The following is a 26,979-nucleotide window of genomic DNA, read 5'->3' as shown; positions in this document are numbered from 1 at the left end:
TGCAATACCACCTGAACAGAAGAAAAAAAAACCGGGACCCAGCCTGCCACCATGTCGCCCATGGGTTACAATTGCAACAAGAAGGTGGTGGACACATAGGGCGCGTTTGGTATTCTCGTCGACTGCTCGCCTCGCCTCGCCTCGCACGGCCAGGCGTTTGGTAGTGAGTGAAGAAGCTCGTTTTGCTCGGCAAGCTTGCCTGGCTAGGCAAGGATTTCCTTGCCTCCTTCACGGGCAAGGTTCGCTTGCTCAGTCGTGCGCTCGCGTGAGTCGCCGAGCCACGTCAAGAGCTTTGCCGTTGGCAAATCGACGTACATCACAGATGAGTCGAGTTACAACGCCACGAAATCGAGCTCCGCGGTGGACAAATCGAACCTCGTTGCCTCCGAATCGAGCTCCCCGCTGCCTCGTCGAGCCCCACCGGCCGCCGAATCGAGATCCCCGCTGCCGTGTCGAGCGCGCCGACCGCCGCATCGGACTCTGCCGCGGCCGAATCGCTGCCGCGTCGAGCCCGCGCATCGAGCTCTGTCGCGGCCGAATCAAGTTCCCCGCTGCCGCGTCAAGCCCGCCGGCCGCCGAAGGCCGCCTTATAGAGCTTCACCGTGGCCCCATCGAGCTCTGCTGGCCGCCTTATCGAGCCGTGCTGCAAGGCAAGCGCTAGCTGTAGCAAGGGAAGCAAACGTCCGAGGAAGCTTTGCCTTCCCGGCGAGGCGAGGCGAGTGCCTAGTAGCCCGGATGCAACCGGGCTTTCCGCGGGCCCAACACTAGCTACAGTACACCAGTAGTGTCCTCACGGCCCACCCCGATCTGTCATCGTCTTCTCTCTCCCACTCCGACTCGGCTAGGGCCGGCGCACCCTTTTCCCCTCCTCCACCGGCGTCTCCTCCGTCGATCGCTTTCGCCGCCTTCGCCCGAACGCCACAAACCGCGAGCTTTCTTCCTCGCCTGCACCGACCGACTCGGCTGTACCCTCCAGGTGCGTCTCCTCCCCGTCCTCATCGCGCCGTTCCGGACTGTTTCCTTCCCCCCAGATCTGGGACGGACCGGCGTTTCTTGATTCCTACATGGATTCGTAGCTACGCGGCGAAAAGGTGATCTTTTTTTTTTGCTGATGGGTTCGTTTGGTTGTTCGTGTAGGGGGTTTCTGGAGGAGGGGCGGGCTTCGCCATGACGAAGGACCTGGATAATCTGCTCCTGCAGGCCGCCGGCCGGACGGGGAAGAGCCAGTCCCGGCCGAGCAACCCGCGGTGGAACTCCGGGGGGAGCGGCTCCGACGGCTTCGACGACGACTCCGACTCGGACGCCGCGCCGAGCTACTCGAGGAAGAAGCCGCCGCCGCAGGTGCCGCTCAAGAAGCGGCACCAGCCGGAGAAGGGCGGCCGGCGGGCCGGCGGGTGGCGGGGCGACGGTGACGAGGATGACGAGGACGACGACGACGACGACGGGAGGCGCAGCGGCGGCGAGGACTCGGACAGCGCGCCGTCCGTGGGGAGCGACCTGTACAAGGACGAGGAGGACAAGGAGAAGCTGGAGAAGATGTCGGAGCTTGACAGGGAGTTGATACTGGCCGAGCGGAGTTCCCGCATCGACGACTACAAGCTCAAGCAGATGGCGCGTTCCAAGACGGGCAAGGCCGGTGCCCGGAAGGACAGCAGCCCGCCCCCACCGCCCAGCCGGATGCGGTCGTCGACCCGGGCCGACAAGTCAGGATCCGCCACCAAGAGCGCCCTCAACGAGCTGAGGGCCAAGCGGATGAGGCAGCAGGATCCGGAGGCGTACCGCAACAGGTTCAAGGACCTGCTCCCTCAGAGCGGCTCTCCGACTAGGCATAGGGCTGGGAGCCCCCCAAGTGATGGGAGCAACGATGGGGATAACAGGGGGAGGCTGAAGGACCATGGGAGGATTGCTGATGATGGCAGGGATGATGAGTTTGATGAGTCGCCCAGTAGGATTGACCCGCTCAAGTTTGATGATGTGAAGAGTATTACCCTCAGGAGGTCAAAGCTGGTGAAATGGTTCATGGAGCCATTCTTTGAGGAGACCGTATCTGGGTGCTTTGTGCGGCTTGGCATTGGCAAGACAAAGTCTGGGACCCCAAGATACAGGCTTTGCATAGTGAGGAATGTGGATGCAAGTGATCCGGATCGGAAGTACAAACTGGAAAGCTACACAACATGCAAGTATCTCAATGTTGTGTGGGATAGTGAGGCTAATGCTGCTCGGTGGCAGATGACTCAGGTATCGGACTCCCCACCCAACGAAGAAGAGTTCAAGGAATGGCTGCAAGAGGCTGAGAAGAATGGTGTCCGTATACCAACTCGTCAGGAAGTGCTGGAGAAAAAAGATGCCATCCAGAAAGCCTACAACTATGTGTATTCAGCTGATGCTGTGAAGAATATGCTGCGAGAGAAATCAGCTGTGAGGCGTACTATCAATGTTGCTGCTGAGAAGGATCGGTTGAGGAATGAGTTGGAGATAGCTCTGAGCCGGAGGAACGAAGCTGAAGCAGAGAGGATCCGCGTGAAGCTGAATAATCTGCAGAACATGCCGCAGCCAATGAAAAAAAATGACAAGGCTGCCAGGTTGGAGGCTATGAACAGGAAGAACCGTGCTGAGAACTTCAAGAACGCTTCGGAAATGAAACCTATTAATACAAGTTTGAAGGCTGGAGAGGCTGGGTATGACCCTTTTTCGAGGAGGTGGACAAGATCGAGAAACTATTATACAGCTAAGCCAGGAGGAGATAATGTTGAAGAAGCAGCCAACGGGTCCAGTGGTAATGCAGTGGCTGGCAATGAAGATGGCAAGAACAAAGCTCACACTGGTACAGCAGCCACAGCGGCAGCTCAAGTGGCAGCGGCTGATGCTGGGAAGCTGATCGATACCAATGCACCAGTGGATCTGGGAACAGAATCAAATGTGCTGCACACATTTGAGCTCCCTATATCATTGTCTGCTCTGCAAGAATTTGGCGGAGCCAAGGGCCTGTTTGATGGTTACATGGCTAGAAAGCAGAAGATAGAAGCTACAATGGGGTACAAAGTGCCTGACAATGATGGAAGGAGGCATGCTTTGACCCTGAGTGTGAGTGACTACAAAAGGCGACGGGGTCTCCTGTGAAGGGTATCTGTGCTTCTGCAGGCTGCTCAGCGGATTCAACTGTCTGCCTGGCTTCAGTGCCTCTATAATTGTCCAGATCATCCGCTTTCCCTTATTTTCTTAGAAACAATACACGAAACATGCAGTCTATACAGTTTCTTCATAAATATTACCTACTGTATGACTGATTAAGTTACTGACATCATGTTTATACATGTGGAGTGTGTTGTCATCTTATCGTTGTTATTTGACAATATGCAAGTTGCAACAGCTTGAATCCATAGTTAGTCGAATTAAATATTGTGCATCCTTTTTCCTGTTTGATGTTTTACAAGGTGAATGTCTGCACATTTGCAGCAGAGCGCATTAGCTTCATAGAAGTTTTTGTTAGTAAAAAAAAAATTCTTGTTCCAAATATTATTTGCTTGTTTTTCTGTCGATCTTGATTAATCACTCTTTCAGAGTGTCCGGTCCATGTTGAAAATATGCTAATTTGTTGCTGAATGCCTGAGCTTAATCTATTGTAGGTTCTGTAAATCGTATTTGCTTGGGTTTTCGTTGATCTTGATTAATCACTCTCTCAGTGTGTCCGGTACATGTTGAAATTATGCAAGTTGGTTGCAGAATGCCATATGATTAAGCTATTTTAGTTGTACTTGTGTCATCTGTGATGTGTGTACTGGCGTGTTAGAATATCTGTAAATATTCAATTCTTTTTCTCGCTTAATTTTTCGTATCTGCAAACTGAATTTATGCAGGTTTTTATTTCTGTCATCTCATAAAATGTATGGCACATCACGACGATTAAACTGAATTTATGCAGGTTTTTATTTCTGTCATCTCATAAAATGTATGGCACATCACGACGATTTACAGTAATAACAGTTGCTGCACCGTTTGAGTAGGAAGAATGCAAAATTAGCATAAATTGTGTCAAAATATTTAGCCGGGCTAAGCATCTCAAGAAGCTTCAGGGGGTGTTTGGATCCTGGAGCTAAAATTTAGTCCGTGTCACATTAGATATTCGGATGCTAATTAGGAGGACTAAACATGAGCTAATTACAAAACTAATTGCGGAACCACTAGACTAAATCGCGAGACGAATCTATTAAGCCTAATTAATCCATCATTAGCGAATGTTTACTGTAGCACCATATTGTCAAATCATAGACTAATTAGGCTTAATGGATTCGTCTCGCGATTTAGCCTAGGGGTTGTGAAATTGGTTTTGTAATTAGCCTATGTTTAATACTCCTAATTAGTGTTCAAACATTCGATGTGACAGGAACTAAAATTTAGCCTGGGGATCCAAACAGCCCCTCATAGACTGAACTGGACTGCTTACAAAAAAACATGGACAAAAGGATAAACGAAGTTGCCAGTGCAAAAGAGAACTAGGCTTGTCCACAAGACCACTCTATCAAAAATTCCCATTCATGCGCTCTGAAAGCGACCCAACACTGGGTACAATGTACACGAGTAGATCAGATCCAAATATGTTTTCCATGCTAGATATGGAACCATGGCAGCTCTTATTCATCTCAGATCAAGATAGTTTTTTTTTATGTTTCTTTTGTTCGTCATTATTATTTACTACAGAGCCATGGAAACCTTGTAATCAATAGATTACGCAAAGGGTTAGCACTTGGACCAGCCTTAGTCGTTCTTCGCCTTTATAAACTTCTTGATGATGCCCATCATCTCACTTCCAGGGAATCGTCCAAGGCAGCCCCTTGCAGCGGCAATCTCATTGAATTCACACACAGAATCACCACTGAAAGCTTTAAGTTGACCAGGCTTGTGCTCAGCTGATTCTATATTGTCTAGCAAATCTTCTCCAGATTTTACTGAAGGGAGTGGGAAATCATCAAGGGGTGTGCCCAACACAGTATCCTCCCCAATGGCTCCCACATAATCTCTCAGCCGGCAAATTGTAAATGGGACGGGTTCAAAGCTATGGTCACCGTATTCAACAGGAGTAGAATGGTCTCCAGTGACACAAAGGAAGTACTGGTAGTGTCCCGCCTTTTCAGCTTCCCAAAGGAGCCTTGTAAGCTGACCAATAGCCCGATCAACAGCTTCTAGACCCCGCACCTTTAACTTGACAGCCTTATCATGACCAGCATCGTCAATGGCCTGCAGCGACATCCGGAGAGGAGCTATCAGAACCAACCACACCGTCAATATTAGCTTGAAAAGGGCCTGAAATGTGCATTTACCTTTATGTGCAAGAACCCAAAGTCATATCCATTTTCTTTTCCAGCTTTATATTCATCCTCCCCAGGCACAAAAACACGAGGTGGTGTATCCATAGGGGCAGAGAGTGCCTTTGCTATAGCTTTGGCTTTGGAAGTCAAGAGAGTACGATAATCTCCGGTTGCTCCAGGTGCTTCAAGGATATCAATGCCCAGTGACAGTCCCAGGCCAGCTATGATTTTAGTAGGAGCTACCATGCATGGTGCAAGTCCATGCTTGCTTTCGAAGGCAGGTACCTAACAGAGCCACATGAAACTTCAGTCAGAAGTTATTTCAGAAGTATCAAGTTCCAAGTAGGGGAAAATCATGCCAAATCTTAGCCAGGGCAAAAGCATGTCAAATCCACAGAATCTGTAAGCCTGCGAAAGCTACCTAAACCAATCTTTTATGTTGCTACTAAAGTACCATATAGGACTAGTAACGGTAGTACCAGATATTTTACACTAACCTCAATCCGGATACCGCAGCCTCGCAACAGCACAACATTTGCAATGTTCTTCCCCTCAGCTGCACGCTTTGCATTGATGGGGTGAGAAACCAGTATCCGTGTAATCTCCCTAGAAAGCTCGTTGACCACAGCTGCAGTGTTTTTAGCTTCTTCTGAGTCATCCAATGGTTCAGCTTTCAGATGCAAGCGGTTGTCTTTCAAGGGATCGGTTCCAGAAATGTTCCCACTCAGCTTTGGTCCTTTGACAACCACACCACATCTGTGCTCAGTAGCATACCTGCAGAGAGAAAGGGTATGTATTACAGTAGTAACAACACACCATACATACTTCAATGAGGAAAAATGCGCCGATGAGTAAGTGCTGCACCTGACTCTGACTTCATACTCAGGAAAAGATGGAAGCTTCAGTCCATCCAACGCAGCACAGAGGATAGGGCCTTCCTCCTCAAAATGACGATCTGCCCTCCTGCTGACAATAACCCCTGTGCCCTCATCCAATGTAGCAAAGTTGGACTGCATGCAAATTGAGCACACAATTCAGCGATGGGATTAATACATTCATCAGTTGATACGTATACTATAAGAAACATTAAATATTGTCCAGGGATAAAAAGGAAGAAAGAAAACATAGGTGAAACATGCTTCTTTCCACACTACAGCCGCTCAAATTCAATGATCCAAGCCATTTCTTAGAAGAGCTACAGCCCAAGATCTGACAAAAAGTGTTGGCCAAACTTAGTTACTGCATGCACACTCTTGAATGATCTGAACCATTGCTAACTACCTAAAATAACAGCCTAAGAGTCTAACGAAACTGAGCATCAATTTACAACGCAAAACAGAAGACTGAATGATGAACAATAACTGCTGGGTATACAAGTTGACAGCAGAAGGAGCCAGCTTTAACAATAGAACGGCAAGAACACACTATGATCTGAACAAATCGAGCTACCACTACTTCAGCTGCAATCAGGTGCTACCCAAGAACGGGGTGCCGACCTTGAAGGCGATGTCGCCGGGCGCCATGGCGAGCCCGGCGCCCATGGACTCGAACGCGCCGCGCCCGCGGTAGTACACGCGCGGGTCGTACCCGAGCAGGGAGAGGTGCGCCGTGTCGCTGCCGCACGCGAGCCCGGGCTCCACTGGGTCCATGAGCCCCGCCACCCCAGCCGCCGCCACCGCGTCCAACCGCGGCGCGCGCGCCGCTTCCAGCGGCGTGCGCCCGCCCAGCGACGGGATCGTCACGTCCCCGATCCCGTCCACCAGCACGAACGCCACGCGGCTCCGCCTCGGCCCCCTCCCCTCCGCCCTCGCCATCGCCGCCACCGCAGCAAAGGCCACTCGCCTCCCCTCTTCCCTTGCTCTCTGCTGCTGCTGCCCGCGAGATGCCTCTGCCGCGTGCTGGTTCAGCAGCGGCGGGCGGGTTGGGTTGGGTACGGTCCGATCGAACCGGACGCGGCGGTTTCCGGCTCGGGCATCGAACCGGCCGGTTCGGGCCTACAAGAACCGGGCGAGCCCGAGGCCCGGTACCCAAATCTGCAACGCTTGGCGCTCGCTCGGCTTCGCCCTCCACCCCCCTCGCCCCCCGCCCGATCGCCGCGTCCCCTCGCCGCCGGTGATCGCCGGGGCGCCGCCGCGGCCGCGCGCTGGTGGTTCCCGCTCCCTCCTCGGTGTCCTCCTTTCTCCCGCGTCCGGCCCGCCGGTCTCGCGCCCTCCTGCGCGGGGGCCCCTCTCGCCGCGGAATTTGGCATGTGACGCGGGGGGCGAGGGCGAGGATGCGGATGCGGCGGCGGAGGATGCGGATGCGGCGGCGGCGTTGCGGGGTTGATTGATTGATTGGATTTCGAGATTGATTTGTCCAGATTTTTTTTGAGATTTTTCGAGGGAAGCGCGTGCTTCAGGAATTCGGTTGCTCCAGGTGAGACACTTGTAAACGTAATTTTCCGGTGTTTTTTACCTGATTAATTCGTTGGTGTAATTCGATCTAATTTTTTGGGCTGGTTGGAATGTGCCGGTGAGGTGCTGATTTGCGGAATCTTTGTGATGATCCAGACACTTTATTGGTTAGGAATGTGATCTCTATTCAGAAATGTTGTAGTGGACATAATGCAACTTTGCCTGATGGTAAATGGTGGCATTTGTTTGTGACGCTGGATTACTAGTTAGTAATGTCCGCAGCATTGTTTTTTTTAAAGAACTTCAAATGCAGTTTGATTTGAATTAGGGGACGCTACTGACTGTAGCAGTAATATCACAACTTTGCAGTACCAATGCCGTGGTAAAATTGCTGTTTAATTAATGTAACATCAGATGCTGGAGTGTCGAATGTGGTGGTGGAGCAGCCATTGTTTCGGCAGTTGTTTAGCTATTATGGTGGTTTCACTTTATAAGCCTGAACTTCAAATAGGCATGAAGAGACTGGGTATGCATGTGAACTAAACATTTACAAGCACTGGGTGATATGTGGGCCCAGCATACAATTGTTTTTTTGGGGGTTTGCATTATGATGTTGTTGAGGAACTGCAGGGTTCTGGAATGTCGAACTGTAACATAGGTGTGCAGTTACCCTCATTATTTTGAGTTTTGGGGTTATATTAGACTTGAAATTTGCAGGTAATATATTAATTTTGCTATTTGTTTACATGATTATCAATTTGTAGATCTAGTTTTGATTCCAATGTTCATGCATACCAGTTGCCAGTTGGTTTGTACTTTTGATGTTAACGTAGAAGCATACGAAACTAACTCTTTATCAAGATGTTATTCTGTAACTGGGGCTTTTATGTCCTGATAAATCACTGGAGTCCTGAAATAATGAACATTCGTTACTTCAGATGTATGGTTTTGTATTTCCTTGCATTTTCAAGTTCAAACCTCTAGTTTAAAACCTTCTTTATTGGTTCAATTTATTTGTTACTGATTTCTAAACTTTACTAGCCTCAGAGAAAATGCGAGACTCATGCATCATAGTGGGACTTGGGGGCACAGAAAGCTAATACAAGAGGATAGATTGGGTAAAGCTAGGCCAGAGAACTTTTCTATACAGATGTCCTATATGCCATTATGAAACTTATGAAGGTGATTAGGATTTAGATTTACACAATAGAATACCTTAACTTTCTTCAACCTTCAGTTAATATTAACATATTATATCTTTTTAACTGTGTGGATAGTGTAACATCTTTAGTCTGCGATTAACATGTAACAAGAGTTGCAGCTTCATGAAGTTCTTGTTTGTGTTGATCGTTGCTGCTGACAAATGGTAGAAAACAATATTCTCGTATGGTCTCCCCAAAGCCTCAGTAGGGTATCATCAGGAATTCTTAAAACCAGGATAAAGATACTTAGATAATGATGTTTGTGCATGCTGTTCTTTAGTGGCTCCCTTCCCCTTACATAGTATTGTTAGACTCTGATTTTTTTTCTTCATAATCCATCTTTCTTTCCACAGAACATGAGGTACTATACTCTTATTTATTTTGGTTTTAGATGTATTTGCTTTCAGTAGTCAAAATGAGAGGCCTCTCAATATAGACCCAAAAAAGTGAGGTGCATTTGACTTTGGCTATAATAATATAGTCATATGGATAGATATTTTTGGTTTATATTCCAGCAATTTTAAGTTCAGAAAGTACTTTGGTGGCTATGTCATTTTTGTATTTATTATGTGTTAACAATTAGGCTTGATAATGTGCTCCCTTATGTCACTTAGATCCAACTATGTTCATGTTGAATTATGTCAGTTATGGCATGTAACACGTGGCTGGATTGTAGGTTGCATTTCAAAATGGTTTGCATGCCGGGGCATTTTAAAATGGCTTCTGTGCTGAAGCTTGTAATGACAGAAAATCACACAGCACCAGGTAAAGTATAGCTTATATTTTAGCTTATTTTGGTTTTCCATTTAGCTTGCCAACTTCATCCACAAGACCACAATACTTCAATATTTCATAGTTAGGTTGGAAATTGGATTTAGTCTTTATGAAGTGTACAGTTCCTATGTACTTGTCGGATTTTATTGGATTTGTGCAGTCCACTAATAAAGTTGTTCATGATTAGTTGAGATATAATGGTGCACCAAGTTACTAGAACTTGTGCAACTTGCATTTTTTTCCTTAAAAAAATCAACTTGACTGGTTCCGTGCAAAGAGAAAGGGAGAATATCAAACTCTAGAAAAAATTAACTGTGAGAAAACATTCCATGGAAAATGAAATACTATTCATATACAAATTCTTCTATGGATTCAAAGGACAGTTTAATTTGTTACTGGACTTAGTTATATTTAACTCAATGGCCCAATGCAGTGTGCATGTTTTGTTTCAGTGAGTCACACTTGTTTTATGTTTTGGAGCAGAAATGGCATTGGTCCATAAGTACTCTTTACTTGATGGCTCCCCCTACCGCTTCCCCTCCCGACGCCTCCCGCCGGCGTCCACCCCGGAGCCGGTGGCCACCACCAAGGCTGTGCACCCCTCACGGCCAACCTCCCAGCACCCTGCCCCGGTGTCGGTTTATCCGTCCTCACCCCTCTCCCCTTTGGCACATCCTTTCAAGCCGGCGGGCCATTCGAAGGAGGAACGCTGGAGCGATGGTTCTCCCGCCTCTGAAGGTTCCGTAAGTCTCCTGAGGAGGGCCTCCTACCGTGACGTGCTTCTAGCCCCTCCTGTCTTGGCCGCGGCCGCGGAGTCCCTGGAGTCCTTTGCTTTGCTAGTCGACCGGCCGCCGGTGAAGAGACAGCCGCGCCTGCCACGCCCGCCACGCCAACTCAGGTCAGTCATCATGGGCAACATCCGCTCCGAGGTACGCCATGGCCGTTTGGCCGGTCGTGGTCCGGATGCGGATGGATTCCAGTTGGTGCTGCAAAGGTGACGGCGTCGCGGCTCTGGCAAGTGCCGTCCCGCTCATGGAGGTCGCCGCCAGGTCTCGAATGATTTGAGGAACAGGTGCTTCAACTGTTTTTCAACAGCTCATCACGCGACTGAATGCCGCCGCCAAACTTGCTGATTTCGTTGCCGGCGACCTGGGCATCGTTCGTACCACTGTCTGGCTCGCCGGGAGAACAGAGCCCCTCTAGTATGGGCACCGGCGTCGTCTGATTACCGTTCGTCCTCTACCCAAGGGGAGTCTCTGTATGGCGGTGCATTTTGGCTCCCGCGGCTGCGTCGGGCGTCCAGGATCAAGGGCGGTGTTCGACTGCCGGTGCAGACACTGGCGGCTCTAGTGGTGCTGGGAGGCAACGAAGAAGAAACAGGCGCTGGCGCTCTTCCACCCGCTGGAACCATACTAATGGACGTCAAGACCCAGACAGTGGCGGCGAAGGCTCTCAACCCATGAAGCCTTTGGCGCCATCCATGGTCGCTGCTCTACCACACATTGGCGTGCCACCAGTGGAGAAGTGTGTCCTGGACTGGTCAGGTGGCATGACCCGGGTCGAAGACTCTCCGGCACGCTTTCTTCGTTTTGGTCATCACCGGCGGGCCGGATGAGCAAACAGCGTCACGCGTCTATGGGAATGGCAGACCCATTAGAGCATCCTCATTCAGGCTTCACCTTAAACGATGGTCATGACAAGCTTATGCTGAAGCAGGATCCTTGCGAGTTCTGGTGAATGTGACGCTCAAGGGAGTTCCACAGCATGCGTGGAATCTAAGGACGGCTGAACATCTCTTGAACAAGCATTGCTAGGTACTCCGGCTCCTTCCAGAGACGACGGATCGTTCAGACTTGTCAGCTTTCAAGCTCCTGGCCTAGTGTTCTCAACCTGAAGCAATTCCGTCAGCCATGGTTTTGGAAGTTGTTGAGCCGCCCACTGAAGACGACGAGTGGCCACCGATCAAGAGGAGCCTGTGCTACAATATCAGTATTGCTACTGCTATCATCTTCCCTTCGGAGGGGGAGGAGGCCTCTGGTCCGTCTTCCTCCTCTGATGGTGACGGCCATGAACCCAGGCGACAGTGCCGTCGTCGATCGCCGTCTCCTCCCCCGCCGGTTGACGGCTCCGGTGAGGTTCGAGGAGCGCGAATCCCGGTGCACGATCGCCTAGGTCCCAGAGCCCCCGCTTCGGGCGAACAAGGTGGCCCACACCAAGTTGCCACGGCGTCAATCTCTCCAAGAACTGAGGGGGCCAGCATTGATGGGCCATCGAGTCCCATCCTGGAGGAGTTAGCGACGGGGCCTTCAACCCCGATTGCTTCAGGTCCCGCCCCCTCCACGCATGCATCGGATTCGATTCCCAAGGCGATTAATGCGGTGGTGGCGGGCGTGGGGGAGGAGGCAGAGGCGGGCGTGCTACTGTGCATTGAAGGGTCTTCGAGTCTCGTCCCCAAGGGTGCGTGGGCGGAGGCAGCAGCGGGCGTGCTGCTGTGCATTGATGAGTCTGCGAGCCTCATCCCCGAGGGCGCGCAGGTGGAGGTGGAGACGGGCGTGCCGCTGGGCATTGAAGGGCCTTCGAGCCTCGTCCCGGAGGGTGGCGTGACAGGGCATTCATCTCCTGATGCTTCGAGACTCGCCTGCTGCATGCTCACGCCGAACTCGAGGGCTGACCACATCCCTTTGGTTGCCATGACCGTTACTGCTGAGGCGACGGGTCTGACGGCAGTAGTAGCGGCGGGTCTGATATCTGTTCCCGAGGAGGAGAGGGACGCCCCGGACCCACCCTTTACCGGCAGCCGGTCTGACCTGGAGGACCTCCCGGAGGTCAACACGGGGGATGCTGAACCGCCACCAGAGGACGGAGAAGACGTTCAAGACTTGGCGGAAGGAGGTGCGGCACTAGAGGAGCCTTCCATGGCGGCCTCCCCTCAACATCTGCTGCTGAATGGGGGTGGTGCCTCCCCCAGACATCAGACTGGGCTGGTTCAGAGCCTCCCACTGGTGTATTCCAGGAAGCGCCTCCGCTCAAGGGCCTCTCCACCAACACAGGACGCTTCTCCACCCCCTGAGTCTCCCTCGACCGCTCTACTACGCGAACTCGACAAGGTTAGCAAGCCCATCGATGCTCTGCTCCCCCAACCCCAGATTCAGAAACGGAGGATGGAGAAGCCACTACCGGGGTCCTTGCCGCACCGTAGCAGAAGGGTGGCTGGAGCAGAACCTTGTTCCCCTGGGCCGGTGATCAGTCTAGCTCAGAGGAAGGTGATGAGGAGCCTGGGTTTTGGTCTACAGAAGAAGATCGATGTTACTGTTCAGGATGAATATGGCAAGCTTTATGGACAGCTACTGTCTGAATCTCATGTCTCGGCGCTGGCTGCAATCTTTGGTTGGACAGTGGAGGAGGGGTAGCAGGCACGCTCTGCTGACGTGCTTGCCTCCCTCTAGATTTTTGTTTTGGTCGCCCCTTTAGTTTCTGATGATGAATGCTTCCTCAATTTTGATTTGGAACGTGCGGGGACCCAATGGAACAGCTAGGCGGAATTCAGTCAGGGACGTCATACTGTCGAGTAGTGCTGAGATAGTTTGTCTTCAAGAGACTAAAATTGAACACATGAATCAGCGCGTGCTCCTTTCAGTTCTTGGCTCATCCTTTGATAAATTTGTTGCTTTACCGGCTAATGGAACTAGGGGAGGAGTCTTGATTGCCTGGAAGAGCAACACCTGCCAAGCCATCGGTACTCGGGTCGATACTTATTCAGTCTCAGTTCAGTTCTCTGAGCAGGAGGGCCGTAACTGGTGGTTCACAGGAGTTTATGGCCTTCAAGATGATGAAGAGAAGGTACTGTTTTTACAGGAGCTTAGAAACATTAGGAGCCTATGCAATGGCCCTTGGTTGCTTGCAGGCGACTTCAACCTTATATACCAGGCAGCAGACAAGAACAATGCTAATCTGGACAGAGCCATGATGGGTAGATTTAGACGTTTTTTGGATGATTCCGAGGTCAAAGAAATACCTCTCTTGGGTAGAAAATACACCTGGTCAAATGAAAGGATGTCGCCCACCCTTGTTAGGCTCGATCGAGCATTCTGCTGTTCAGAATGGGAGGACATTTTCCCTGATTCTATTTTGCAAAGTGATGCTTCGGGAGTGTCTGATCATTGCCCTCTAATTCTTGGGCTGAAGATTAAAACAGCCGGCAAGCGCCGCTTTCATTTTGAGAGTTTCTGGACCAAGGTTCCAGGTTTTATGGAGGCTGTGCAGCAAAATTGGGAAGCTCCTGTGCAAACTAATTGTGCAGTTGAGCGCCTCTTTCTTAAACTGCAATGCCTTAGCAAAGGTCTTCAAAAGTGGGGACAAAGGAAAGTGGGGAACATCAAGCTGCAGCTGGAAATGGCCAAGGAAATTATCCATCGGCTTGAGATTGCTAGGGACTCTCGTGAGCTTTCTGCTAGTGAGGAATGGCTGCGCAAGAAGCTCAAGCTCCATTGCCTTGGTTTGGCCTCTCTTGAGCGAACCATTGCCCGGCTGCGGTCAAGGATCCTTTACCTCCGGGAAGGAGATGCAAATACAGCTTTTTTCCACCAGCAGGCTCGTTTCAGGAAGAAGAATTTTATTGCAAAATTACAGGTGGATGACCTACTGGTTACTTCCCAAGAGGAAAAACAGGAAGCAGTCCTGAACTTTTATGATAATTTGCTTGGTACGGCTGAGGAGCGGAATTTCTCAATTGACCTTGATGAGATTGGCATACAGCCTAGGGATCTATCTCCACTTGATGCCCCCTTCACTGAGGATGAAATCTGGGCAACCATTAGAGATTTGCCCCTTGATAAAGGACCAGGACCAGATGGTTTTACAGGTTGTTTTTGGAAGACCTGCTGGAGTATTATCAAATGTGACTTGCTGGCCGCCTTCCATGCTATTCATCGAGGGCATGTGTTCAAATTTAGGCAGCTAAACTCTGCTTTCATCACTCTTTTACCCAAAAAGATGGATGCTCTGTATGTCAAGGACTATCGGCCTATAAGCTTGATTCACAGTTTTGCCAAATTAGTAACAAAGGTACTGGCCAACCGGCTTGCTCCTCTGCTGCCTTCTATGGTTTCAAGCAATCAGAGCGCCTTTATCAGGGGGGAGAAATATCCATGACAACTTCCTGTTTGTCCAACAAATGGTGAAATCCTTGCATAAAAAGAAAGAGGCTCATATTCTCCTCAAGCTGGATATTTCCAAAGCATTTGACTCGGTTTCATGGTCCTTTCTCCTGGAAGTCATGAGGCAGTTGGGTTTTGGACAGAAATGGCTTGACATGATAAGCCTAATTTTGTCAACCTCATCTACTTGAGTGTTGGTTAATGGGGAGCCAGGGGAATCTATTCTTTATAGTCAGGGCCTTCGTCAGGGAGATCCACTCTCCCCCATGCTCTTCATTCTGGTCATGGACGTCCTAAACTCCCTAGTGGATTACGCGGCGAGAGAGGATTTGCTTTAGCCACTTGCTGTCCAGCATGTTAGACATCGGGTCTCCTGTTTTGCAGATGATGCTGTGATTTTCCTTAGGCCAGAAAGGACTGATCTGCAGGTAATCAGAAACATTCTTGACCTGTTTGGACATGCATCTGGTCTCCATACCAATCTGGTGAAAAGTTCTGTGTCTCCCATTCACTGCTCGGAAGATGAAATGAATATCACTGCTGAAGTCCTGTCTTGTGCAGTCAAAGATTTTCCATGCACTTATCTTGGTTTGCCTCTGTCTATTAATAAGCCCACCAAAGAAGTGTTACTGCCATTGATTGACAAAGTAGCTGATCATTTGCCCAGCTGGAAGGCATCTCTAATGAATAGAGCAGGTCAGTTGGTATTGGTTAAGGCTGTTTTATCTTCCACTCCCATTTATTCCTTGATAGCTCTTGATCTGCCAAGGTGGGTGATAAAAGCCATCGACAAGAGGAGAAGAGGTTTTCTTTCGAAAGGTCAGGAACAAGCCAATGGGGGTAACTGCCTGGTGTCCTGGGAAAGAGTACAGCGGCCCCTGGAGTATGGAGGTTTGGGGATCCTTAATCTGGAAACTCTTGGCTGGGCACTGCGAGTCAGATGGTTGTGGGCTCAGAAAACTGATCCTTCTCGACCTTGGTCCGGATTTCAAATTCAGGTTCCTCAAAATGCCGAGGCCCTGTTCAAGGTGGCAGTAGACCATATTGTGGGGAATGGGGTTTCCACTCTCTTTTGGAAAGATAGGTGGATTGAGGGCAAAACTATAGAGGAATTGGCTCCCAACCTGTTCAAAGCCATCCCTAAAAGGACAATGAAAAGACGGACAGTGGCCCAAGCCCTTGATAATCGAAGTTGGGTTGCTGATATAAAGGGTGCACTCTCAGTTCAGGTCCTGTTGGAATATCTCCAGATTTGGGATCTTGTTGACAGAGTTGTGCTGCAGCAAGATGCCCCAGATCAACTAAGATGGAAACTTTTTCAGAACGGTATCTATAGCAGCAAGTCAGCCTATGCTGCATTTTTTGTAGGAACCATTAAATTTGCTCCCTGGAGGAGGATTTGGAAGATTTGGGCACCCCTTCGTCGCAAATTCTTCATTTGGCTAGCCATCAACAATAGATGTTGGACTGCAGACCATCTTGCCAAACGAGGATTGCCCCATCATGATGTCGGTCCTCTTTGTGATCAGGAGGAGGAAACCATTCAGCATCTGTTGGTTGGCTGTGTCTTTACAAGACAAATTTGTTCCCTGGTCCTCCAACCTCTACATCTGTCAGCCCTGATACCCTCTCCTTCTGAAGCTCGTTTTTCATTTTGGTGGAAGAAGTCATTGCGCTCAGTCCCTAAGGAGATAAGGAAAGGGCTTAACTCGCTGATTATTTTGGTTTCCTGGGAAGTTTGGAAACACAGGAATTCCTGTGTATTCGAGAATGCCAGACCTAGCATCCCCCTGCTGCTCCAGACAGTGGCTGACGAGATTAGTATTTGGGGCATGGCTGGGGCATCTAAACTCCAGGATCTCCTGGGGAGGCCGCAGGCCCCAACAGTCTAGGTCAGGAGGTCTTTGGTCGAGGTCGGGTTTGTTTCTATGGCGCGTTTATAGGCCTCTTTATGTAGGTTTGTGGGTGTGTGTTCTGTGCTGTGGGGGTTTTAGTCCTTAACCGGACTTTTGTATTCTCTTTTCTCTCTTAATGAAATGACATGCAGCTCTCCTGCGTAGTTCGAGAAGAAAAAAGTTTTCACTCAGTTTGGGATTATTGATTTGTTTTGCAAAATTTTGACAATATGTTTTGTACAGTGCAAAATCAATGATTGCATGCGGATTATCTTGGTTAGTTGGTTTATTTGGTAGTAAGTAAGTTATAACCTTCATATATCTCATCATGTGCATGCTAAAAATGGTGTGGTTTTTGTTATGTATGCACAGCTAGCTTATGATTGATCTTTTGATTGTTGTCTATCTTTTGTTCCTTGGGTTTCTTTTTGTCTCTCTTGAGTGAATAAACATATAAAACATAGGGACTGGTACTGAAATGATGCAATCCGTGTTTCTGGTGTGTTTGAGAATGAAAAAAAATCTGTTCTGTTACTTTTGGCAGATGATGTGATGCATGAGATGACTGCGGCACAGGTCCTGCAAAAGCAACTGTTTGATGCACACGAACCAAATTTACTAGATGAAAATGGTAAGCTCCCCTTGCTGAACTGAAAGATTTCAGTTAGTTTCTCTAGTCTCTCTCTAGTAATAAGGGTTATCTTTACCAGGTGGCACAGGTAGACCTTTTTTGTGCTACCGGTTTTTACCTCATATGTGTTTTTTTTTTGTTAGCTTGATATTTTGCTGCCGTCATATGCATTTATATTGCCTGCTATGTGTACTATTTCGTGTCTTACGACACATGGTTCTAATATATCAGATAATTGTAGCTCACATGTAAAAGTCACCTGTTGAAGCTACAACTTAGTTTATTAACTTATCCAATAAATTTGTGCAGATATGCATATATTTGGATCAAAACCTATGGCTGATCCTTTGGACCTGGTAACTTTGATGAATCTACCTGTATGCTTTCCCTTTTTTGACAATGGCTGATCCACTGGATCAAAAACTCTTTTATTGAAGGTCTGCTGTAGTACTTGCAAGAAGCCAGTCAAGGCTAGCCAATATGCAGTTCATACAGGTGCTATTAACATTTTTGCTTTAACATTATGTAGGGGTAACTACTTGTACTTAAGTTCAATCTGCTCATGTTTTAGGAGTAACAGATCTTGTCAAGTTTGTGTAATTCATCACTGATCTTCTGTGGACATTTAACCCACAAATTCAAACTCATAATATAGCACAAATCAAGATTTTTCAATACATAATTATATATCTTGCAACTGTTTTGCTATAATGCACCTGGGTGCATTTTGTATACAGAATGCACCCACCCTCTGGTTGCAACTGGTTTAGTCTCCTTGTTGCAACTGGCTTGATCCAAATTGCAACTAGTACGCGTCCAGTTGCAACCGGTTCAGACCGACTTGCAACCGGCTCAGTTTGAGTCGCAACTGGCTTGATCCAAATTGCAACTAGTTCAGTCCAGTTGCAATCAGTTCCGTCGAGTTGCAATTGGTCTTATCTCTCAGTTGCAATTGCAGGGTCTGTGCATTCTAAACAGAGAATGCACCCGGGTGCATTTTAGCCTCGCCCTATTTTGCAATTTATACATGTGAAAAGAAGCCCTAATTTGTTACTATTTACATCATTTAACTTAATAGTTGATTAGTGTGTATTGCTTACAATTTCGATACACCTGCTTAGAAAAGCTGGTGGCATTGCCATTTAAAGCATCAGCCACTCCACTGGCCAATAATCTTAATTAAAATGGTGTTATAGTCAAATTCCTTTTATGTGATTTTTCAAATACAAATGGTGGCTTTACTTGTTTATTATTACCCAGTGTGTAAGATGAATACTATCATAGAATATGTGTAGCCAACATTTAGAAGCTGGCATCACCGTTTCAGTAAATTTGTGATCAGAAGCATCCAGTATTTTTTAGCCTTTTCATTGAGACATTTGTTTTCATTTTGCAGAGCGATGTAGTTCAGGGAAGGTAAATACAAATGATTCAATGGGTGTTGATCATGAAAGTCCTACAAAGCCCCGAAAGAAGGGCAGAAAAATAAAAGTGATAAGTAATGGAAGTATCCTATTGTTTATGAGGCAGCCTGTTTATTCATGTTTAGTTTACTGTTAATCCTTTCTTACTGCTATTTGTATTCTCCATGTGGAATACTCTTCTTAAACTTCCTTCATTAATTTACTCTAAATGTTGTGGGTCTTCAAAAGTTTTGCTGCCTTGACATCTGATAGATCAAAAAGTACACATAAAAGTGAAAGCAAAATTTCAACCTGAAAGCAAGAACGGTGCCAATACTTTCGAGTTGGACAATGGACGTGCCAGTAAAGTACAGCCTATAGATTCCACAGGTGATCAAAGTTTGTGCTATTTTCTCTGTAAATATTGTTATGAATTTGGTGACTTTTTTTTATCCTTATGCTTTCCTTTTCGCTGAATTTTCTCAGGGGACATTTGATCTCTATGCCTAGTGTTTGAATGATATTGTGTGTCCATATTAGCTTGCAATGCCTAATTATATAAATTTGTGGGTTCATTTTTAGTTGCATGTAATGATTGGAGTCATATGACCAGGGATATTACATAGGAAACCAATGCATTTACTCTTGCATATGTTTTTATCTAAACAATAGTGTCTGGCCTTTTCTTGCCTAAAATGAGTAGTTGATAACAGACTAACAGTATATCTTTTGTTTTTTTTGGTAGAATTTATTTACATCCGTTTTTGTTTTGTAGTGCTATTTGTTAGATGTATATGTACTGTTGGTATTTTATCTTTTGTATTAGGGGGTTTTGTTTATATTTACCCCTTCCTGTACCTATATATATTTGGGCCTAGTGCTCCTATTATGAATATAAGTGCTATTCCTAACATGGTATAGAGCCAAACTAGGGTTAGGTTTCTTCTCAATCTGCCCTAGGGTTCCTTCTTTTCCCCTTCGCACGTTGCACTTGCGTGCTATTTCCTCGTCGATCGTCTTGTCGAGATCGGCTCTGTTCTCTTCGCCGTTGAGGACGCCTTCGCCCCTGCCTGACGGTGTGACGTGCCGTTGCCAGTACTCGGCCGTCACCGCCGTCCTCCCGCTCGCCCGCCTTGGCCTCCCGCCTTGTCGTCGCCCCGGCGCTGCGCCTGCGGCTTGTTGTCGCCGCTCATCCGGCCGCCCGCCGGATCTCCCACCTGCCTGCACCGACGACCGTCGGATCGCCCGCCCGCGCCGACATCCGCTGGCCCGCCGACGCCCGCTGGACCGCCCGTGCGCTCGCCGTCCGTCCGCCCGTGCTCGTTTGGTTAAAACGAGTCTGAGCCTCTAAGGATGAGGGCTCTGTAAAAAAAAGAAAAGAAAGAAAGAAACAAAAAAAACGCTTGCGCCATTGTTCCTCTGCGCTCTCGCCGTCGCCCGCCACTGCTCTACTTGCGCTCTGGCCGTCACCATGGCTCCTTCGGCTACTTCGTCTAGTGGTGTCCCAGTGTTCGTTGTCCGGTGCTGATCAATGGCACCAACTATCGAGATTGGGTTCCTCGTCTACAGATTCATATGCATGGTCTTCGTCTTTGGGAGTTTCTGACTGGCGTGTTGCCTTGCCCACCTTGTCCCACTGCTCCTACATACCCGGTGATTCCTGAGAAGGCTACGGTTGAAGAGAAGGTGGAGTTGGATTAGTTGCTTGTTGCTTATGATGCGGACGTGGCGAAGCTGCTTGCTGATTATGATGATCTTGCATCGTATGAGTCTCAGTTTACTGCATACACGACATGGGTTGATGAGGATGCTTGAGCTGCTTCTATTCTTGTTGCTAGAATGGAGGACAGGTTTTCGGCTGATATTGTTGAGCTTGATTTTGCACATCTCATGTGGGCCTTTCTTCGTAAGCGCTATGAGCCCACTGGTCAGTCTACCTTTCTTGCAGTCATTCGTTAAGAGCAGCTTGTTCGACAGGGTGATGGTACAGTTGATGACTTCTATGCTCAGATTTTTGCTATTTGGCGCCAGATTGACACTCTTGGTTCTCAGTTGTCAACTAGCACTTTCAGTCTTGCCTGGGTCAGCAACAGACCCTTGAGCTTCGCCGCACCTACGACTTCTTGACGCGTCTCCGGGATGAGTTTGAGCCACTTCGTGCACAGCTGCTTTCTCGACATCCTTGTGTCTCTGATGGAGGCTCTTGCTGCTGTTCGTAATGAGGAGACTCGCCTTCTTGCTGGTGGATTGTTGCGGTACTCTTCAGTTTTGGCCGCCAGCTCCTCCACTCAACCTGTTGTTCCTCCAACTATGGTGCCTTCTTCTGAGAGTGGAGGGGGTGGAGCTCTTAAATGTGACTGGTGTGGCAAGGATAACCATGTGGAGGTATATTGTTACAGGAAGAAGAAGGCTTAGTCTCGTGAGGCTCAGTCTCGCCGAGGTGATCATTCTTCATAGGGTACCTTCGTGGGACTCTTTCAGGCCGTCTATTCTTTCCACGCTCTAGCTCCTTACATCTCCAAGCATATTGTGATGCTACCTAGGCTAGTGATCCCTCTGATCGTCGATCTCTTTCTGCCTATTGTGTTTTTCTTGGTGGTTCCCTTATTGCTTGGAAGACTAAGAAGCATGTAGCAGTTTCTCGTTCGAGTGCTGAGGCTGAGTTGCATGCTATGGCGCTTGTGACGGCAGAGGTGACTTGGTTACGGTGGTTGCTTGAGGATTTTGGTGTTTCAGTTTCTGTGCCAACTCCTCTTTTGTCTGACAGTACAGGTGCTATCAGTATTGCCCGTGATCCGGTGAAGCATGAGCTTACTAAGCATATTGGTGTGTTTGTTTCTTATACACGATCACAGGTTCAGGATGGGGTTATTGCTCTTCAGTATGTGCCTTCAGAGTTGCAGTTGGCTGATTTCTTTACAAAGGCACAAACCCGCGTTTAGCACAGATTTTATCTCTCCTAACTCAGTGTTTTTGACCCACCATGAGTTTGAGGGGGGGTGTTAGATGTATATGTACTATTGATATTTTCCCTTTTGTATTAGGGGGTTTTGTGTATATTTCCCCCTTCCTGTATCTGTATATATTTGGGCCTAGTGCCCCTATTACGAATACAAGTGCTATCCCTAACACTATCAATTTGCCTAAAAGTCACCTCAGAGGTATTGATTGCTTCTCAGTTGTCAGTATGCTTTGCGTCCTCCTAGTGGTTGCAATGCTACAGATCATCTTCTGTTTATGTTTTTTCATGCACAGACAAGTAGGAATGTTATGGAGTAATGATTTATGCACAGACAAGTAGGAATGTTATGGAGTGATGATTTACATTATTCTTTCTTGGATTAAAGCTAAGCAACAAGCAGTGTTTTTTTATTTGCACTAGATAGTCTAATCATTTTTAATGATCTGGGCTCCTACACTGATGCCTATCCAACAGACTCCGTTCCTTTTTTTCTCTTAGGTGGATTCCAGCTGCATGATTAGCATGTGGAATTCGGTTTTGGTGGGGGTTTGGGAGGAAAGAAAGGGGGGTGGGGAGAGGGAGGACCTATACTTTTTCCTTTTTTGCTCCCAATTTTCTGGGAACAAGTTTTTTCGGTTCTCATTCCTCTTGTTAACTGGCCATGGAATGAAGAGGATTAGAATCCTTCATCCTTACCAAGTTGCACAACGGTCTTAACTCCTTGATAGAAGCTTGGGTACTTTTTGGAAGGACCTGAATGATTGTGTTTTCAATGGTGCTAGTCCAAATGTTTTGGTGATCCTATAAACAGTGGATAATGGGAGTTCTGATTCTAAAATTTGACTCCATCCTTTGTATCATTCTCCTCTCTTCTTAATGAAAACAGCTTTCCTGAGTTTTTGAAGAAAAAAGAAATTGTTTACACCCAGTTTCTTCATAATGAAACCTTGCCCGCATAGCTCTATCTTCTACATTCCATGCTGGTTCATAGCACTTTTTTTTTTGCTTACCCAGTTAATGTTTGTTTAAAGTCAGTTGCATAGCTATGCAGCAGGAACCAGAAGGCCCAAGGCTCTACTTTGGATGTTCATCCAATTTCCCAACTGTTGTTTTGACTTGAGAATAATATAATTTTATTCAATTTTCATGGCATTGTTACCTCTGATTAGATAGTGTTTTGATTTTCTCATTTAATTATATCAGATGCGCCAGTTCCTCTCGCAACAAAAATGTATCATTCACAGGGTAACTACCGTCTTCGATTGGAGCTTGGTCAGCTGTATCGCGAATCATGTATGGAGCATTTGAGCAGCCACACAACTTTAAACTTGTCACATGGAAATGGATTAATGGCGTCACAGTTTACGCCATGTGACAATTCATCATTACCTGCTTCTCAGAAGAACCTTGTTCCTCAAACAAAGGTTTGATGCCACCCTGTAAGCACTGATAGGATATTTTGACATGTTCTCTTACTGATGATGCATTCTGCTATGTTTCTTCTCATCAGCTTATTGCAAGCACATCTGAATCATGCTCAGGAATTCCTCAGCAATTATCAGCAAGCATGCCTAACCACTCACTAATAACCAAAACTGAGAGAGCAGATACACAAGCATCTACGGTTAGCAATGAAGGTTCACGATCCAGATGCAACAAAGCTGCTGTTCCCCATTCGAGAAACAAAGGTTGGAACATGATCTTTCTTTCACTCCTGTAGTGACTTCATTGTTCATTCCTTAAAAACTTTGTTAAACAACAAATGAGTTGTGCTGGTCATATACACCCGTCGAAAGGAATTGTAAGCACTTATTGACTAAAAGGCTCCCGAAAATCTTTATCATTGTTTAGCACCCTTATCCTGGCTTGTGAAAGAAAGTTATAGGATTTGGACCTACAATCACCGCATGCGATGCCTAAACCTTCTTACATGAAAGGAATGTATAGCATTATTATCTTACTAGTAATTGCGCATTTTGTTCTCTAGGCAGCAAGAAGGCGCAGCAGCAAGCTAATGGACATGTTCATGTGATCAAGTCCTCAGTAGAGTAATAATAAGCTTATTAGCCCATTGGTAGGTACTCCACCATTGGCTTTTGTCACCTACAATTTCAATCTTGGAACACAGTTCATCACTCAATATAATAAGCTTATGCTGATTGATTTTGCAGGTAATTTATTGGTCTAGTGGTAGTATCACCGGTGAAGAGTCTTTTCTTTGTTCCTTTTTCAAAAATTGGTTCTTATCAGGATGGTTTTGAATTGGACGGCCCGGATTTGGGATCATTTTGGTGAGTCAAGATCTCTGAAATTCATTATAACTATAATGCCATCACACGAATTTTAGCTCTTAACGTTGTCTCATCTGTTCCACTCAGGTTCGTCGACTCTTGGTATAAGAAGCTAACCTTCTAGTTCTAGCACTGATGATGGAGTCTACCTATTTAGCTGTAAATATGGCCTCAAAGGCCTTCTCTTCTACCTGCCTCACTTGCTGCGGAAGATTGTGAAACAGATGAACAATTTTAATATAGCCCTCATCTTCTCACTTCTCAGTATCCAGTTTGTGTTTGATTATTCTTCCCTTTTGCTAGGATTGTCAGTGGCAATGGATTGCTTTTATAGCGGTTGCTGTGGTTGCTCCTTTCTTTCCTTTTTCCTGTGCGTTCCTGCTGCGCGAGTTTATCGAGCAATGTTTTGCAGTCGGTGGTGCCACAAAAATGAAGAGCGCAAGCAGCTAGCAGCACAAATCATGCTTTTCACTCAAATTTCATCATTTCCATAGTACTCCAGCACAAATCAACAACATTTTGAAATGTTCGTAGTGTTCACATCGACAGTAAACAACATGCCAAAGTTCTCTTGTTCCTCAGATCGAACCGGAATTGCGAGACATTGTTCATGAGGCTACTGCAAATCGATCGTTCGAAACACGGCGAACTGAAAATGCCAGCACCGTGCCGGAGTTCTTACTACAGCGCTGATCATTTCTTCTACTTTCGTGCTACAAAGAACGCCCTAGTTTTGTTGATCCAAAAACGGCAGGAGATCGAGAACATGGTAGCAAGAGACGTCACAAAAGGTTTCGCTGCCCGCGAGGCGCGCGTTCCGACCCCGTCGACGATCAGTGGATGGCGGCGATGTCTGCCCTGATGAGCTCCAGCACCTCCGACGGCGCGGCGGTCGCGGTGACGGTGACGACGGCGGCGCCCCCGCCGTGGCCGTGGCGCGCCACCGTGGCCACCAGCACCTCCACCCCGCGGCGGTGGAACGCCTCCAGCACGCGCGTCAGGGCGCTCGGCCTCGTCGGCGCCGGCAGCCGCGCGGAGAAGCAGACAGTGGCGACGGCGACGGCCACCTCGGGCCGCGGGCGCGGGCACGGCGGCCCCCGCACCGCGCGGTACGTCTCCAGCACGGCCGCCGCCTCCTCCAGCATCCTCACCCGCGCCGCCGCCGCATCCACGATCTCCTCCCGGCTCGCCGGCTGCACCCCCCGCCCGCCATGGAATGAGATCGCCGCCAAGAACGACGTCAGCCAAGAAGAGAGAAAACCACGGCTCGTCGGCGTTGCCAACAAGCGAGACTCAACTCAACTCACCCGGTTGGTGGGGAGGTCGTTGGGGAGCATGGCGCCCAGCTCGGCGAAGAGGGAGGACACGGTGCGCCGGTGCGCGCGCGTCCCCGTCCGCCGCTCCGCCGCCGACGCCGACGTCCCCGCCCCCGAGGTGGCCAGCGACAGGTCCAGCGGCAGCCACCCTCCTCCAGCCATGGCCGACGAACAACCGGCAGCAGACTAGCAGCACGAGCTCCTCCCTCCCTCTGCGCTAGCGCTACTCGCTTCTGCTTCTTGTGCTTCTGCAGGGCGCGTTTGATCTTGTCTTGAGCAGCTCAGGAGGAAGAGGAGGAGGAGGAGGAGACGTTGGGCTTGGCGTGACATGGCGGGCGTGTCGTGTCGGGAGTGCAGTGGGCATGTGAGCAAAGTGGCGGTGGCGGCAGGCTTTGGGTTGGTGGTGGGTAGCCGAGAATGGAACCTGCAGCTGGTCTGTAGAGGGCGGCCGCAGAGGAAGGAGACCAGGGGAGCGGCCTGCTTTGGGAAACCGGTCAAGCAGCAGGGTCTTCACAAGGGGACAAGGAGGAAAGCTGCTTGACAGGATGTGTACAACTTTTCATCAGAGGGGAAAAAAATAGCAGTGGAATGGGATTTGGGATCTTGTTTTGATGAAATTGTGGGCATTGCCAAGTGGTTTCATGTGGATTTTGGGGGCATTTAGGGGTGTAAATTGTATGTATATTTGGCAACTAGAGCTAGGGCCTAGGGGCATCTCAATGCTGTGCTGCAGTTTCTTTGATGAAGATTTGGCAACTAGAGAAAGGGGCCATCCATGCATGAGATTCTCTTCTCTGCTGAGTGGTTCAGATGAGCTCTTGCCTCTGCTGCTGAGTGCTGACAGAGAAAGGAGAAGGTGCTTTTGAATCCTACCTTTCTTGTGGACTGCTTTTGTTGCCTTTTGCTAGGTGCTTGTATCCAGTTAACTGGGAATATAGATTGGGAGCAGGGGATTTGTAAAAAAAAAGTGATGGTTACAAAGGACTGAAATACTAACTATAAAATCATCCTTGTACATCGGTGTAGTTCAATATTGATCTGCATTTGACCGTATTAGGAGGGAAAAGAAGGATAAAAAAACTATCTTTGATTGTTTCTGCAGAAGATGTTCTGCAGTGACATCTGAATTTAGCAGTCACACGGTAGAGTCCTCTCTGTATAGGAAAATTAACTTGAAAGTGAAAATGGGGGTGAATGCATAAGCATAATAGCATAAGACTGCAACGTATCATGTGATGCATGGGGTTGAAATTAACATTGCATGGCTAGGAAAAAGATTGTGATTTGTGACTGGTCATCTCCAGTATATCTCATATCTTTTATGATTTCCGGATGAACGCGTTCGATTCGTTTGAAAGTTGATCTTCAATATATCACCATGCATTTTTTTTCTTTCTGAGGTGTCTTTGCAAAACATTGTTTTTCTTCTTAAAGAAAAGTAAATAGACCCCAAGATTGTTTTTGCTGCTGCAACAGGTAAAGAAGATACAAGATGATTCGTGGAAAGAAATGCTGCTAGATTATCTGAAGCTTCGACTTTCAAGTGAACACAAGGGAAACTTCTCTGCCTTAATTTATCCTGAAAGTTTGAAGAACAATTCCCTCTTAAGTTTGAACATGAAAGACACGAAAAATAACATTGTAGAATGA

The 26,979-nt window shown here is 47.8% G+C and overlaps 4 protein-coding genes across 5 annotated transcripts; 2 read left to right on the top strand and 2 right to left on the bottom strand.

Moving 5' to 3' along the window:
• Positions 1-648: 648 nt before the first annotated feature.
• Positions 649-3,399, top strand: LOC101769588 (protein RTF1 homolog). The gene is made up of 2 exons (XM_004962793.3): positions 649-976; positions 1,138-3,399. Exon 2 carries the CDS (start codon positions 1,168-1,170, stop codon positions 3,118-3,120), a length of 1,953 nt encoding a protein of 650 aa, XP_004962850.1. The 5' UTR covers positions 649-976; positions 1,138-1,167; the 3' UTR covers positions 3,121-3,399.
• A 1,082-nt stretch (positions 3,400-4,481) lies between these two features.
• Positions 4,482-7,196, bottom strand: LOC101769181 (probable 2,3-bisphosphoglycerate-independent phosphoglycerate mutase). Its single transcript, XM_004962792.2, has 5 exons — positions 6,803-7,196; positions 6,171-6,316; positions 5,804-6,080; positions 5,319-5,591; positions 4,482-5,235 (listed from the first exon to the last, which is right to left on the bottom strand). Exons 1-5 carry the CDS (start codon positions 7,118-7,120, stop codon positions 4,756-4,758), a joined length of 1,494 nt encoding a protein of 497 aa, XP_004962849.1. The 5' UTR covers positions 7,121-7,196; the 3' UTR covers positions 4,482-4,755.
• A 149-nt stretch (positions 7,197-7,345) lies between these two features.
• Positions 7,346-24,270, top strand: LOC101768238. 2 transcript variants are annotated; one of them, XM_022825127.1, is made up of 13 exons: positions 7,346-7,721; positions 8,741-8,817; positions 9,578-9,666; positions 17,271-17,357; positions 17,667-17,713; positions 17,795-17,852; positions 18,754-18,864; positions 19,034-19,150; positions 22,926-23,146; positions 23,233-23,410; positions 23,710-23,796; positions 23,894-24,013; positions 24,101-24,270. In XM_022825127.1, the coding sequence occupies exons 3-11, from the start codon at positions 9,591-9,593 to the stop codon at positions 23,772-23,774; spliced, it is 960 nt and encodes a 319-aa protein (XP_022680862.1). In that variant the 5' UTR covers positions 7,346-7,721; positions 8,741-8,817; positions 9,578-9,590; the 3' UTR covers positions 23,775-23,796; positions 23,894-24,013; positions 24,101-24,270. The 2 variants fall into 2 exon arrangements, with proteins under 2 accessions (XP_022680862.1, XP_004962847.1); XM_004962790.4 differs by lacking the exon at positions 8,741-8,817.
• On the bottom strand, positions 24,101-26,052 carry LOC111256704. Its single transcript, XM_022825128.1, has 2 exons — positions 25,321-26,052; positions 24,101-25,206 (listed from the first exon to the last, which is right to left on the bottom strand). Exons 1-2 carry the CDS (start codon positions 25,489-25,491, stop codon positions 24,847-24,849), a joined length of 531 nt encoding a protein of 176 aa, XP_022680863.1. The 5' UTR covers positions 25,492-26,052; the 3' UTR covers positions 24,101-24,846.
• Positions 26,053-26,979: the final 927 nt, after the last annotated feature.

The sequence above is a fragment of the Setaria italica genome, chromosome III (assembly GCF_000263155.2).
Source record: "Setaria italica strain Yugu1 chromosome III, Setaria_italica_v2.0, whole genome shotgun sequence".
Classification (NCBI taxonomy): Eukaryota; Viridiplantae; Streptophyta; class Magnoliopsida; order Poales; family Poaceae; genus Setaria; species Setaria italica.
This window is presented reverse-complemented; position numbering and strand designations above follow the sequence as displayed.

Excerpts from the sequence above, each read along its gene's own strand:
- LOC111256704 (XM_022825128.1), bottom strand. The coding sequence starts at position 25,491 with ATGGCTGGAGGAGGGTGGCTGCCGCTGGACCTGTCGCTGGCCACCTCG. Across the intron at positions 25,207-25,320 it reads ACGACCTCCCCACCAACCGG|CCGGCGAGCCGGGAGGAGAT; the intron begins GTGAGTTGAGTT and ends CGGGGGGTGCAG.
- LOC101769588 (XM_004962793.3), top strand. The coding sequence starts at position 1,168 with ATGACGAAGGACCTGGATAATCTGCTCCTGCAGGCCGCCGGCCGGACG.
- LOC101768238 (XM_004962790.4), top strand. The coding sequence starts at position 9,591 with ATGGTTTGCATGCCGGGGCATTTTAAAATGGCTTCTGTGCTGAAGCTT. Across the intron at positions 17,714-17,794 it reads TGGCTGATCCTTTGGACCTG|GTCTGCTGTAGTACTTGCAA; the intron begins GTAACTTTGATG and ends CTTTTATTGAAG. Across the intron at positions 23,147-23,232 it reads ACCTTGTTCCTCAAACAAAG|CTTATTGCAAGCACATCTGA; the intron begins GTTTGATGCCAC and ends TCTTCTCATCAG.
- LOC101769181 (XM_004962792.2), bottom strand. The coding sequence starts at position 7,120 with ATGGCGAGGGCGGAGGGGAGGGGGCCGAGGCGGAGCCGCGTGGCGTTC. Across the intron at positions 6,317-6,802 it reads CCGGCGACATCGCCTTCAAG|TCCAACTTTGCTACATTGGA; the intron begins GTCGGCACCCCG and ends ATTTGCATGCAG. Across the intron at positions 5,592-5,803 it reads GCTGCGGTATCCGGATTGAG|GTACCTGCCTTCGAAAGCAA; the intron begins GTTAGTGTAAAA and ends TGGCTCTGTTAG.